The 13299-nt window shown below is 47.2% G+C and overlaps 1 protein-coding gene across 3 annotated transcripts in view; it reads right to left on the bottom strand.

Moving 5' to 3' along the window:
• LOC133972330 (NACHT, LRR and PYD domains-containing protein 12-like) overlaps window positions 1-13299 on the bottom strand; it is a 35380-nt gene that overhangs the window by 14467 nt on the left and 7614 nt on the right. The window contains exons 8-11 of one of the 3 annotated variants that reach the window (XM_062409730.1): window positions 10947-11120; window positions 9434-9607; window positions 8880-9053; window positions 5991-7210 (exon numbers count right to left, since the gene is read on the bottom strand). In XM_062409730.1, coding sequence (XP_062265714.1) covers window positions 7186-7210; window positions 8880-9053; window positions 9434-9607; window positions 10947-11120 — 547 coding nt within the window. In that variant the 3' untranslated portion in view covers window positions 5991-7185. Of the gene's footprint in view, window positions 1-5990; window positions 7211-8879; window positions 9054-9433; window positions 9608-10946; window positions 11121-13299 lie in introns of those variants that run through there. The other 2 variants (XM_062409739.1, XM_062409747.1) reach the window with 2 other exon arrangements.

The raw sequence follows: 13299 nt of genomic DNA, 5'->3' as shown, positions 1-13299 counted from the left end.
CTTCCTCCCTCCCTTCCTCCCTCCCTCCGTCCCTTCCTTCCACCTCCTCTTCCTCCCTCCCTTCCTCCTTCCTCCCTTCCTCCCTCCCTCCCTTTTCTCCCTCCCTTCCTCCCTCCCTCCCTCCCTCCCTCCCTTTTCTCCCTCCCTTTCTCCCTCCCTCCCTCCTTTCCTCCTCCTCTTCCTCCTCTTCCTTCCACCTCGTCCTTCTCCTCCTCCCCCCTGGCAGCGATGGGAGCCGCGATGACCCTCCGTCCCTTTCTTCCTTCCACCTCCTCTTCCTCCCTCCCTCCATCCCTCCCTTCCTTCCTTCCACCTCCTCTTCTTCCTCATCCTTTCACCTCCTCTTCCTCCCTCCCTCCCTTCCTTCCTCCCCTCCCTCCCTCCTTTCCTTCCTCCCTCCCTCCTTTTCTTCCTCCCTTCCTCCCTCCCTCCCTCCCTCCCTCCCTTCATCCCTCCAACACCTCCTCTTCTTCCCTCCCTCCCTCCCTTCCTCCCTCCCTCCCTTCCTTCCTTCCACCTCCTCTTCCTCCCTCCGTCCCTTTCTTCCTTCCACCTCCTCTTCCTCCCTCACTCCCTCCCTCCCTCCCTTCCTTCCTTCCACCTCCTCTTCTTCCTCATCCTTTCACCTCCTCTTCCTCCCTCCCTCCCTCCCTTCCTTCCTTCCACCTCCTCTTCCTCCCTCCGTCCCTTCCTTCCTTCCACCTCCTCTTCTTCCTCATCCTTTCACCTCCTCTTCCTCCCTCCCTCCCTCCCTTCCTTCCTCCCTTCCTCCCCTCCCTCCCTCCTTTCCTTCCTCCCTTCCTCCCTCCCTCCTTTTCTTCCTCCCTCCCTCCCTCCCTCCCTCCCTTCCTTCTTTCCACCTCCTCTTCCTCCCTTCCTTCCTCCCTCCCTCCTTCCTCCTCTTCCTTCCTCCCTCCCCTCCTACCTCCCCTCCTCCAGATTAGAGACCGCCAAATCCACCGCCCAGTCCTCCTCCATGCCGTCTCCCGTTGACCTGACCATGAGCTTCACCCAGCCCGCCCCCCCCGCCTCGTCCTCCTCCTCCTCCCCCCTGGCAGCGATGGGCGCCGCGATGCCCCCCGCTCCCCTCCTGGGGTCTCCCTACGCCTTCCCCCTCTCCAGCCTCCTGGGAGTGAAGTCCATCCCCTACCTGGCCCTCTCCAGCCCTCCTGCCTCAGCCATCGGGGGTCCCTTGTTACCAGGCTCAATGCACACGGCAGCGTCGGCAGCCGTCCCGGTGCAGGCTCATGCGGTGGCGGCCCTGGCGTCCTACACGGCGAAGATCTCCTCCTCAGCCAACGGGATGAAGAAGCCGGAGAGACAGAAGTTTGCTCCGTACTGAAGAGGAGAGGAAACGTCACTGAGGTATCTGGTCTCAGACTGAGGGCAGTTTCATTTCCCTTCTGTTTCTCCATCACTCTCTGGTGCACTTTCTCACTCTCTCACTTGTCTGTCTTTGTCCCTTTCTTCCATTTGTCTCGTGTCTCTGTGGAAGTGGGATCACTGGAAGACGTCTGTCTCTGATAGAGTCTCAATGTGATGGGGGGGGGGTGCAGGAAGTGACTGATCCGACCGAACAGCTCAGAGTTCACATGTGGTTGGTTTGTTGTTGAAGAGCAGCTCCTCTTACTCAGAGAGCAGTCCTTTCACAATAAAAGCCTCCCTCTGGGTTCCTGGTGGAAGCTTTTATTGTGAAGCAGCAGAAGATGAGCCCGACCTGCTCGTCAGCCAGAAAACAATGAAACTAGGACATGTGGAGAAACCAAAGATTTAAGCTCTGGAAGCATTCAGGTTTATTTTTAACTGTAAAATGACCCAACAGTTAAAATCTGGTCACAAAACAATCAGTGGTTTCACGTTTTCTTTGTTAAACTCTCAGATATCGGCCTCAGAAACCCTGCAGGGTTCTGAAGGACCTGAACTCTGACTCATCTGAAACCAACAAACCTCAGAGACTCAGGATGAAGGCTTTTAGAAACAGAAGAGACGGATGTGAAGACGTTTACTGTTGTTCTGTGCTCAACACATTTTAATGCACACGTGGGAAAATCTGCTGACCAATCAGAGCAGACCATCGGGGGGGATTTGAAGAGACAGTGTTTGAGACAGAGGCTGAGGAGAGGACGCTGAGCATTAGAGCATGAACACATTTCTGAAACCTTCCTGTGATTTATTCAACAGGGAAAATATACATTTAGGAGATAAAATGTGTTGTTACATAAAGTTTGACTTTAGTGTTTTCATCTTTAAGGTGATTCAAGTTGTGTTGTTTTCATTTAGAGACACAAACTGTCTGTTTGATTTAATGAGACAAATCTAACTCAGTAGAATCCCAGCTTCCTCTTCCTTCACATCCCAGTGTTCCACTGATCCCACTTCCCACGTCTCACTGAACTCTTTCTTTGTGACGCTGCCCTCGTCTCACGATCTGATGATTCTGAGGTTCCAGGTGATTTGGGCCACGAAGCCTCTAAAAGCCATAAAGACTTTTCAGCTTTTCTCCTCCTTTATTCTACTGTGTCCTCACATATTTATTGACTAATATGAAATATTCCCTCAGAGAATTTATATCACTGGTCACTAACACTGAGCTGAACGACTCGGCTTTTGTATACAATGATGTCGACTTGTATAAAACTACTTCCTGTCTGCTTCCTGTCTCTTTTTCATTTCTTTAGTTTGTTGTAAAGAGTTTTTTAAAACATACAACAGATTTTAAAAGTTCTCTTTCTGTGTTAACAGTCTGTTTTTGTTTTCATTCTCAGTTCTTAATTTCAAATGTGTTGTTTAAATTATTTTTTTAACTTATTAAAGGAGTATTACATTTACAGTTTTAGAAACAAACTTTTCCAACATGGCTGCAGGTAAATACTGTAAAACTGAACCTGTTTTTTTTAGTTGTGTGAACAAAGATTAATAACCTGTATCATTGATGCTAATAACCAGATGTTGTGTTAGATAGAAGAGTTGTGTTTTCACTTGTGAGTTCAAACTGGACGTTTTAACACAAACACACACTTTCTGAGCGGGAACTCGTCGTCTCCACCTTCAGCCGCAGAACTAGAATCAAGTAGATCCACTTCCTGTCTGCGCAGAGGAAGTGACCATGTCATGTGATGATCTAACCATGACCTCGTCAGATCTGAGCTCGTGAAAATTAAAACTGTCAATGTTTTATTTTCTGGAGAGAAAATCCATCAGTCACAATCTTGATGAATATGTTTTGTTCTTTCTATCGTGTTTTTTTCAAAGTTCTATCGATGACAAATAATTATAACATGGATTTCCTTTATACTGCAGCCAGTCACCAGAGGGCGATCAAGAGGCGTTGGCTTCACTATTATGGAGCTGTGATGTCGGCCATCTTGATTTAAGGGGGGGGCCTGTATTTGCATAATTTGATTGGCTGGTGCCGTTTGAAACTTTGAGCTTTTCTCTGCTGAACGTAAAACAAGTGAAACGACCCATGATGCAGTTCAGCAACGAATGACATCATCGCGTCCACAGTGAACGAAACGTGTGGCGTGATCATGTGACTGATCATGTGACTGATCATGTGACATGGTTCCCTCGCTGCTGTTTCCTGTGACCGATGGAGAATCAGACGTGTTTATCTACTTGTTGTAGTTCTGTGGCCGAAGCGTTTAATCACGTGACAGATGTTTACTGTTTGTTTATTAATCGACCTGATGCTCAGAACATTTTACTGACACACACACACACACACACACACACACACACACACACACACACAGGCTGTGTTTTCAGAAACTTTCACGTCGTCTTCGTTTCGTCCGTTGGTTCAAAATCATTCAGAGAAAAATGTTCAATATTAAACAAACGTATTTATTTTTATAAACCTCGAGGACCCGATCACTCATCCGTCCTCTTCACACTCACCTCTTGTCTTTGTTTACTTCCTGTCCCTCGTCCACGTGTCCTCCATCTATTTGCATGAGTGTGATTTGAATTGATGTCTATGCAGAAGCGTCTCTGTGTGGTTCGGCTCACGTGCGCGGGCTCACGTGCACGCTGCGCTGGTGCTCGTGCACGTGAAGCTGAAATCAAAGGGCTACAGTCGACACCGGGTCTGATTCACGCTGCGGACACAACCACGACCAATCACACGCCTGCGTTTATAAAACAAGAACAAAACATACAAACTAATTTCTACTGAAACAAAACAAGGAAAAACTTCCAGATACTTCACTCAGTACACGTACATGTAGTACACGTGTACTCTGGTGTACTCCCTCAAATCAAACCAGACATAACGATCACAACATCAACAACTAAATTATCAACCATGTGTCACATGACGTGGAAATGATGCCGACATAGATGAAGATGTAAATAAAGATGGACGACACGTCTCCACTTCCTGCTGTTCTAATAAAAACGAAGCCAAGTATCTCAAATACAAACGCTGCCATCTTGTGGTGATGACATCACTTGTCCAGCAGTGATCGTGGAGTAGAGGCGTGGTTTAAAGTCCCGCCTAAATCTACACTCGACCAATCACAAGTCGATTTCATCTGTCAATCGTGACATGATCATATAAAGACAGGCTGAGACGTCGTGATGACAGCTGAGACCGGCTTCTGATTGGTCGAGCTGATATATCATCAGCACCACGATCACGAATGACTGCATGTTATGTTTTAACCACAAGATGGCAGCGTTTGTATTTAAAACATTTTGTGTTCATTTCTGGAGGAAGTGGAGATGTGTCATCATCTTAGTTTATAATCTCTGATTCTTAATATCACAGATTCACGTCACTAAACATGTTTCACTTCCTGTTTGGACGTGAAAACAACCAGAGGACGGACGTGACGTGAATCAGACCCTCGGAGCAGAGACGAAGGTTTTCAGCGACGCTACACCAGTCGACACCGAACACAGAGAAGAATCAACCATTTAATGAAGCTCTCATTCCAAGACACACATCAACCTGTACAGCAAACACACACTGACACAAACACAAGACAAACGCACACACTCACCAACCAATCGCCGAACTAAACGAGTTCTGAATTCTTTATTGCACTTGAACATGAAAAGTCCATTAGGACCAGATCTTTCCTGCTGATGTTCTCCATCGTTTCATTTGTGCTTCCTCTGAAGACGAGTGCTCAGTGTGTCAGCGTGTTACTGATTCTGTTTTCTTTACATTCATGTTCTAATAAATAAAACCCACACTGAAACAAACAAAGAGGCCGAGTCGTGTTTATCATGAAGTCGTGTTTCCACAGGATTACTGCCTGGAGCTGTGGGTTTACTGTGGAGACCAGTAACTGTACAGTGTTCACCAGAACAACACTGAAGCTGGTTCCATACATGAACTCAACCACGTGTTCCTCACATGTTCCTGACATGTTCCTTACGTGTTCCTGACGTGTTCCTGATGTGTTCCTCACGTGTTCCTCACATGTTCCTGACGTGTTCCTGACGTGTTTCAGTTTTATCTGTTTCTCTGTGAAAAAGACAAAGGACTTGGATTCCACACACAAACACAAACACAAACACACACACACACACACACACACACACACACACACACATTCATACACTTTTAATATCTGCATGCAGGACTCGACCTGACTGTCGGTAACCTGTTCCTGTAAACACAATCCAATCAACACTCTCTCTCTGAATTAAATCCACTGATAAAGAATCATGAATAAATGTATTGATCTGCTGTCAGGCTGTTTATATTGAGACATATTGATCAGATGTAGAATTTCATTATGATCTCAAGCTTTTCCTTATAAGTGAGTTAGGGTTTGTATAAAACGTCCTCGGGTCAGTTTTCTATTAATATGGTAAAATGTTTATGAAACAGTTTCCTCAGAGACTTAAAGATGCTCTGCTCTTCATCGACTCTTCTTCATACTGTTAATGTCTCATTCACTTTTCTTCTGCTGGTTTCCATTATGTCAAACTGGTGATTTTGTTCTTTTACCTGCACCAAGGACCAGATGTTTCCACCAGTTGAAGGATGTTTATTGAGCATTAAAGCAGAGACAAGTAGAAACAGAACTTTTCTCTCTGAGATGTTTTTCTTCTCGTTACATCTGGTTTGGGGAGAGCGTGGCCTAGCGGATGGAGCGGGTGCTCTGCAACAAGAAGGTTGCTGGTTCGAATCCCTGGCGGTACGGGGGGGGTTGGATGGAGAAGGGTTAGAGGGTTAAACCAAAGACATGTTAAAAAAAATCAAAAACTAAATCATAGCGAAAAACAAAGAGGATTTTAGAATCAAAATGAAAGAAGTGAAATCATAAAACCAACAGATTAAAAAAACTAACAGATTATTGTTGGGGGGGCGCTGTACGGATGGGGGGGTGCTGTTTAAGTTGGGGTGATGGCTGGGGGGGGGCATCCTAACGTCGTACAGACGTTAGGATGAACGTTTGTCAGAGATGATGAAGATGATGAAGAAGAAGAAGAAGCATAAACAAACATCTTCATACGGGAAAGATGTTTGTTTATGCTCTTCATCCCATCTGCATGCCTAAGTGTCCTTGGCAAGATACTGAACCCCTAGATGGCCCCTCATAAATGTTGAGTGTACTTAAAATGTAAGTCGCTTTGGACAAAAGTGTCAGCTAATGTAATAATAATGTAATGGTTTGTCACAGAGGAAATGATCCATGTGTTTGACTCATAGACTGAATATAAAGCCTTTGACTGGGATGTGCTGCTGTTGTACTGCAGCGCCACCTGTGGGTCAAAAGTAGAAAAGCCACCACCGCTCTGCACCTGATGCAGAAATGAAAACGTCCCATTTTTAAGTCCAGAGTTTTGATCTTTTGTGTCAAAGACAAAACTCTGATTTTGAACTCAAAGGGATTTCAATGTGTTGAACTTTGTGTATGTGACTCTTTATAGAGGGTTTATATATTCTGCTTGTGTTGTGTCATTTCAATAAACACATTCTACATGTGAATAAACACAATCAGGGCAGGAAGGTTGCTGGTTTGAATCCGGTTCAGATGGGGTCTTCCTGTGTGGAGTCTGCATGTTCTCCCCGTGTTTTCTCCAGGTGCTCCGGCTTCATCTCACAAACACATGCAGATTAGGGGTTGTGTAGATTGGAGACTACACACAAGCTGCTGCTGCTTCAGCCTCTGGATCCTCAGGACACAGCTCAGCCTCCGTCCACACACACTGTCCTCTTCACTCTCAACTCCACAAAGACCCGTCCCACCTGTTGAGAGAAGAAGACATCAGTGTCACAGAGACTCACTTCATCAGCTGTGAGTCAGTGATGCAGCTCATCCAGTAGAAAGAGCAGCAGGGACTTCAGTCCTGTTCAGAGGTGGAGCAGCTTCCTCTCTGCTTCATGTTCACGTGTTGGAATGAACACGCTAAGAGCTCAGTGTGTGTCCTCTGCATGTCAAAGTGCAGAGTGGACACCTGAGAGGTGGATTTACTGCTGTTACAGGTGAAGCCATGTTTCACTGTGTGTTGATGAACATCTGCTTCTGACAAACTGGGACCAGAGGAGACAGATGGACCTCAGCAGAGGTTCTGCTCTGTATAAAGAGCTCCTGGTTACCATGTGATGAGGAGAGGCTTCAGTCCCACTGATCTCAGAGCTGTGACAAAGATCCACCTGATCAGTTCTTCACTGATGAAGTGAGAGGACAAACTGTCTCAGATCAGATGAAGACGACACCGTCTCTGTCCCTCGTGTGAGGCTGTCAGCTGTGGTCCAGCTTCACTTCCTGTTCACATGAAAACAACAACAACTGTCGTCTTCACGTCAACTCAGTCACATGATCCCAAGCAGCTTGTGGCTCGTCTGATTGGCCGACTGTTGTCTCTCTGTGTCTCTGTCCAATCCTGACGTCTGTCCTCATTGTCCTCTCACAGCTTCACTGAGGAAACACTGAGGCCTGAACTATGAAGACACTTCAACATGTCCAGGAGATCTTTCTGAGATCAGCTCAACTGAACCTGACAGACACAGTCAGGCTAAGTGGTCACATGACGCTGGTTATCAACTCGTTAAGTTAACTCAGGTTTTCCTCATCGAGATCTGAGCGGGCACATAAAAGGGGCGGGGTCTACTGTGTGTGACCAATCACAGACATGGACAGTTTGACTGACAGCAGAGCCTCATATTTCACAACCAGGATCAAACTGTTCTATAATAAAAATCAGAGGAGAACAAACACCTGATCCAGAATAAAAGAAACCCAGTCACAGCTGCTAAATGCAGGAAGAACAGCTGGTGAAACATCTGGATCGTGTCAATGTGTAAGTTACAGCGCCCCCTGGTGGAATCTGGTAAGAATATATTACATGACCACGACATAATAACGTGTGAACGAGATAAATAACTCGAGACCACGAGACCTGAATCTGTTGTTTACTAACAAGACGAGTGGAAGACAAGAAGACACACACTGTCTCACTGTCTCTGAGACACACATTGTCTCACTGTCTCTGAGACACACACTGTCTCTGAGGACACACACTGTCTCACTGTCTCTGAGGACACACACATGGACCTGTCTCCAGGAAGCTGAGGTCATCTGGTGTTTTGGGGACAGGATGAGTCTGGAGACATTGAGATGTTCTGGGTGTGCACCACACAACAGTGTAGAGTCACTGTGGTCAGTGGGCGGAGCTTCTATACGGGTTGATCTCCAACTTAACCTGGAGCAGGTTAGCTGTTCATCAGAAGTTACCATGGTGATTGACCTGGTTAAGAAGTGGACGAGCTTCATAGAACTGAAAAAACTAAACCTGAAGTTAACCTGATAACCACAAATCCTGCTTGGTAGCACAGACCCTGGATCTGTGATACTGACTGTGTTTAGTAACATACTGATGAAAGCAGCGTGGACTGACTCCAACCATCTACTGACCTCAGAGTCTCCAGTCGACAGTTTGGACTCTGCTGTAGATCAAGCAGCTCCTTCACTGCTGAGTCCTGCAGCTTGTTGTTCCTCAGATCCAGTTTTCTCAGATGATAGGGGTTTGACCTCAGAGCTGAAGCCAGAGAAGAACAGCTGATCTCTGACAGACTGCAGCTCTCCAACCTGGATAAAGAATAAAACTTAACTGTAAATTAAACTGAGTTCATGTGTGAAAATAACGGACACAAATTCATGTCAGCACAGACTCATAACATGGAAGATAAATATGAAATCAGACATGTTGGACTAAAAACGAGTCCTGATTCAGACCAAATAGATTATTTGGACCCGGTCTCTGTCCTGCAGATCAGTTTAGAAAATCCAGAACTAAACTCAATGTTTTAATGAGTAGCTGAATATTTAAAATGTCTCAGATTAATTAATGAATGGATTCAAGTTATGAATGAAGAGGAATTATGTTAAATTAGAAATAAATTAGATAAATTGTGTATAAAAGCTGTTTTATAGATATGAGATCTACAAAAGTCAGTCAGTGAACTGACCTCAGAGTCTCCAGTCGACAGGTTGAACTCTGTAGAAAACCACACAGCTCCTTCACTCTTGAGTCCTGCAGGCCGTTGAAGCTCAGATCCAGTTTTCTCAGATGAGAGGGGTTTGACCTCAGAGCTGAAGCCAGAGAAGAACAGCTGATCTCTGACAGACTGCAGTTCTCCAACCTGGATAAAGAAATATGAATATTAGAATGTGTCCTCCTGTTGTTGTGGATCGTCATCATGTCAACACAGACTCTCAACATGCTGCTGACCTCAGTCCAGTCTGTGACCTGAAGATAAATGAAGCTCAGCACAAGTTCAGGAAGGAAGACTTAAACCAGCAGACGATCAGCTGATCGTGGGCGTTCCTAACTTGAGGAGCGCCCAATGGAGGTCCTTACCTGCACAGTGATCAGCTGATTGTGGGTGTACCTCAATATCGATCAGGTCGGGCGCGGTCTCAGTCAGCCAGTCATTCAGCAGCTGCCAACCTTTAAAAATCCCTTCTCCTCTCTTCCTCAGTCACCCATCATTCAGCAACTCGTGCAGCCCCTCCTCCACCCCATTCTCCTCCAGTCGAGGATGTTCACCTCATCCGGATCCCGACCTCAACTGATCATGGATCATGTCAACGGATGGGGATTTTAGCGGCACCCCATCATGGTGGCAGCTGATCACAGACTAAATCGACAAGGCGCCCTGACAATATACACATTGCTCGTGGCATCCATTGCACTTCTGTCCATCCTGGAAGAGGGTTCCCTCGCATGCAGCTCTTCCTGAGGTTTCTACTTTTTCCCTGTCAAGGTTTTTGTAGTTTTTCCTAACCCTTGTGAGGGTTCAGGGCAGAGGATGTCACACTCAGCGAGTCCAATAGGACAAAGGAGCATAAGATGGGCCTTGTAAACATACGTTCAACAGATAAAACCACAACCAGTGTCTAGACCCCCGGGGGTATTCCTGTTTGATGTTCTGCTCCACCCCCTTCTAAACCTGATGACATCTCACAGGGGTCTAAAATGCTGTGAAACATACACATTCTTTTGTGTGTTTGTAAATAAATAAATATTGGTAAATTGGAAATCAAGTCTCTCCTTATTGAAATATCAGATCAGACATGTTGGACCATTGTTTCATTCATCAGCTTCTTCTCTGTGTGTTGGTCACTGAGCAGGTTTGTGTAATTAAACACTGTTTAAAGTAGAGATGGCTCCTGATGTCACTTCCTGTTTGTTTCTATACTTATCAACTGTCCAACGTGTTTCAATAAGAATGTGTTTTATTTTGAAAACCTGAGGAGGACGAGTGCTCGGCCTCAGTCCACATGTTATTAACTGACACTTTCTTAGTGATCAGGAGCAGGTGAGTGCAGGTGAATGGAGTTGATGAGGTGGACGTGACTGACAGGCTGGGTGAGTGACAGATGACTGAGGGACAGTGAGCAGAGCAGAACTGAGACAATTTAAATAAATAATGACCCAATAAGAAAGAAAGTCTGAAAAGTGAAGAAGGATTTAAGGACCTCAGAGTCTCCAGTCGACAGTTTGGACTCTCCAGTCCAGAACACAGCAGCTTCACTCCTGAATCCTGCAGCTCGTTGTGACTCAGATCCAGTTCTCTCAGATGAGAGGGGTCTGACTTCAGAGCTGAGGCCAGAGAAGAACAGCTGATCTCTGACAGACTGCACCACTTCAACCTGGATAAAGAATAAAACTTAACTGTAAATTAAACTGAGTTCATGTGTGAAAATAACAGACACATATTCATGTCAGCACAGACTCATAACATGGAAGATAAATATGAAATCAGACATGTTGGACTAAAAACGAGTCCTGATTCAGTACAAATAGATTATTTGGACCCGGTCTCTGTCCTGCAGATCAGTTTAGGAAATCCAGAACTAAACTCAGTGTTTTAACAAGTAGCTGAATATTTAAAATGTCACAGATTAATTAATGAGTGAATTCAAGTTATGAATGAAGAGGAATTATGTTAAACATAATTAAATGTCACCTTATCGTGGTGGAGAGGTTTGCGTGTCCCTGTGAACCTGAGGGCTGTGTTGTCTGGAGCCTTGTGCTCCTGGTAGGGTCTCTCATGGCAGAGTGGTCTCAGGTGAGGGGCCAGACTAAGAATGGTTCAAAAAACCTCAATGAATAACGAAAAAAGAGGAGATGTGACCCGGCCCGGAGGAAGCCCGGGGCCCCCGTCTGGAGCTAGGCCCAGATGGAGGGCTCGATGGCGAGCGCCTGGTGGCCGGGTTTGCCACGGAGCCCGGTCGGGCATAGCCCAAACAAACTACGTGGCACCCCCCCCCTCTCTTCATCCCATGGGCCCACCACCTGTGGGAAGACCCGTTGGGGTCGGGTGCGCAGCCACATGGGTGGCAGCGAAGGTCAGGGGTCTCGACGGACCAGACCCGGGCGGCAGAAGCTGGCTCTGGGGACGTGGAACGTCACCTCGCTGTGGGGAAAGGAACCGGAGCTTGTGAGGGAGGTGGAGCGCTATCAGTTAGATCTGGTGGGGCTTACCTCCACGCACAGTCTCAGCTCTGGTACCGTACTCCTGGATAAGGGTTGGACTCTATTCTTCTCCGGAGTTGCCAAGGGCGTGAGGCGCCGGGCGGGTGTGGGGATACTCATAAATCCCCTGCTGAGCGCCGCGGTGTTGGAGTTTACCCCGGTAGACGAGAGGGTCGCCTCCCTGCGCCTAAGGGTTGTTGGGGGGAAAACTGACTGTTGTTTGTGCGTATGCACCAAAAAACAGCTCAGAGTACTCGGCCTTCTTGGAGACCCTGAATGGAGTCCTGTATGGGGCTCCAGTAGGGGACTCCGTAGTTCTGCTGGGTGACTTCAACGCCCACGTGGGCAACGATGGAGACACCTGGAGAGGCGTGGTGGGGAGGAACGGCCTCCCTGATCTGAACCCGAGCGGTCGTTTGTTATTGGACTTCTGTGCTAGTCATGGATTATCCATAACAAACACCATGTTCGAACATAAGGGTGCTCATAAGTGTACCTGGTACCAGAGTACCCTAGGCCGAAGATCAATGATCGATTTTGTGATTGTGTCATCTGATCTGAGGCCGCATGTTTTGGACACTCGGGTAAAGAGAGGGGCGGAACTGTCAACCGACCACCATCTGGTTGTGAGTTGGATCAGGGAATGGGGGAAATTTCCGGATAGACCTGGTAAGCCCAAACGAGTAGTGCGGGTGAACTGGGAACGTCTGGAGGAGGCCCCCGTCCTAGGTATCTTCAACTCACACCTCCGGCGGAGTTTTTCTGGCATTCCTGAGGAGGTTGGGGGCATTGAGCCAGAGTGGGCGGTGTTCAAAGCCTCAATTGCTGAAGCTGTGGTGGCTAGCTGTGGCCTCAGGGTCTTAGGCTCCTCAAGGGGCGGTAACCCTCGGACACCGTGGTGGACACCGGTGGTCAGGGAAGCCGTCCGATTGAAGAAGGAGGCCTTCCGGGATATGATATCCTGGAGGACTCCGGACTCGGTTGCAGGGTACCGACAGGCCCGAAGGGCTGCAGCTGCTGCCGTGTCGGAGGCTAAGCAGCGGGTGTGGGAGAAGTTCGGAGAGGCCATGGAGAAGGACTTTCGGTCGGCACCAAAGTGTTTCTGGAAGACTATCCGGCACCTCAGGAGGGGGAAACGGGGAACCATCCAAGCTGTGTACAGTAAGGATGGGACTCTGTTGACCTCAACTGAGGAGGTCGTCGGACGTTGGAAGGAACACTTTGAGGAACTCCTGAATCCGAATAACACGCCCTCTATGTTGGAGGCAGAGCTCGAGGTTGATGGTGTTTCGTCGTCAATTTCCCTGGTGGAGGTCACTGAGGTGGTCAAACATCTCCGCAGTGGCAAGGCCC

This window comes from Platichthys flesus, chromosome 2 (genome assembly GCF_949316205.1).
Source record: "Platichthys flesus chromosome 2, fPlaFle2.1, whole genome shotgun sequence".
In the NCBI taxonomy this organism is placed as follows: domain Eukaryota; kingdom Metazoa; phylum Chordata; class Actinopteri; order Pleuronectiformes; family Pleuronectidae; genus Platichthys; species Platichthys flesus.
The sequence above is the reverse complement of the archived record's forward strand: the minus strand, read 5'-3'. Positions and strand labels throughout refer to the sequence as shown.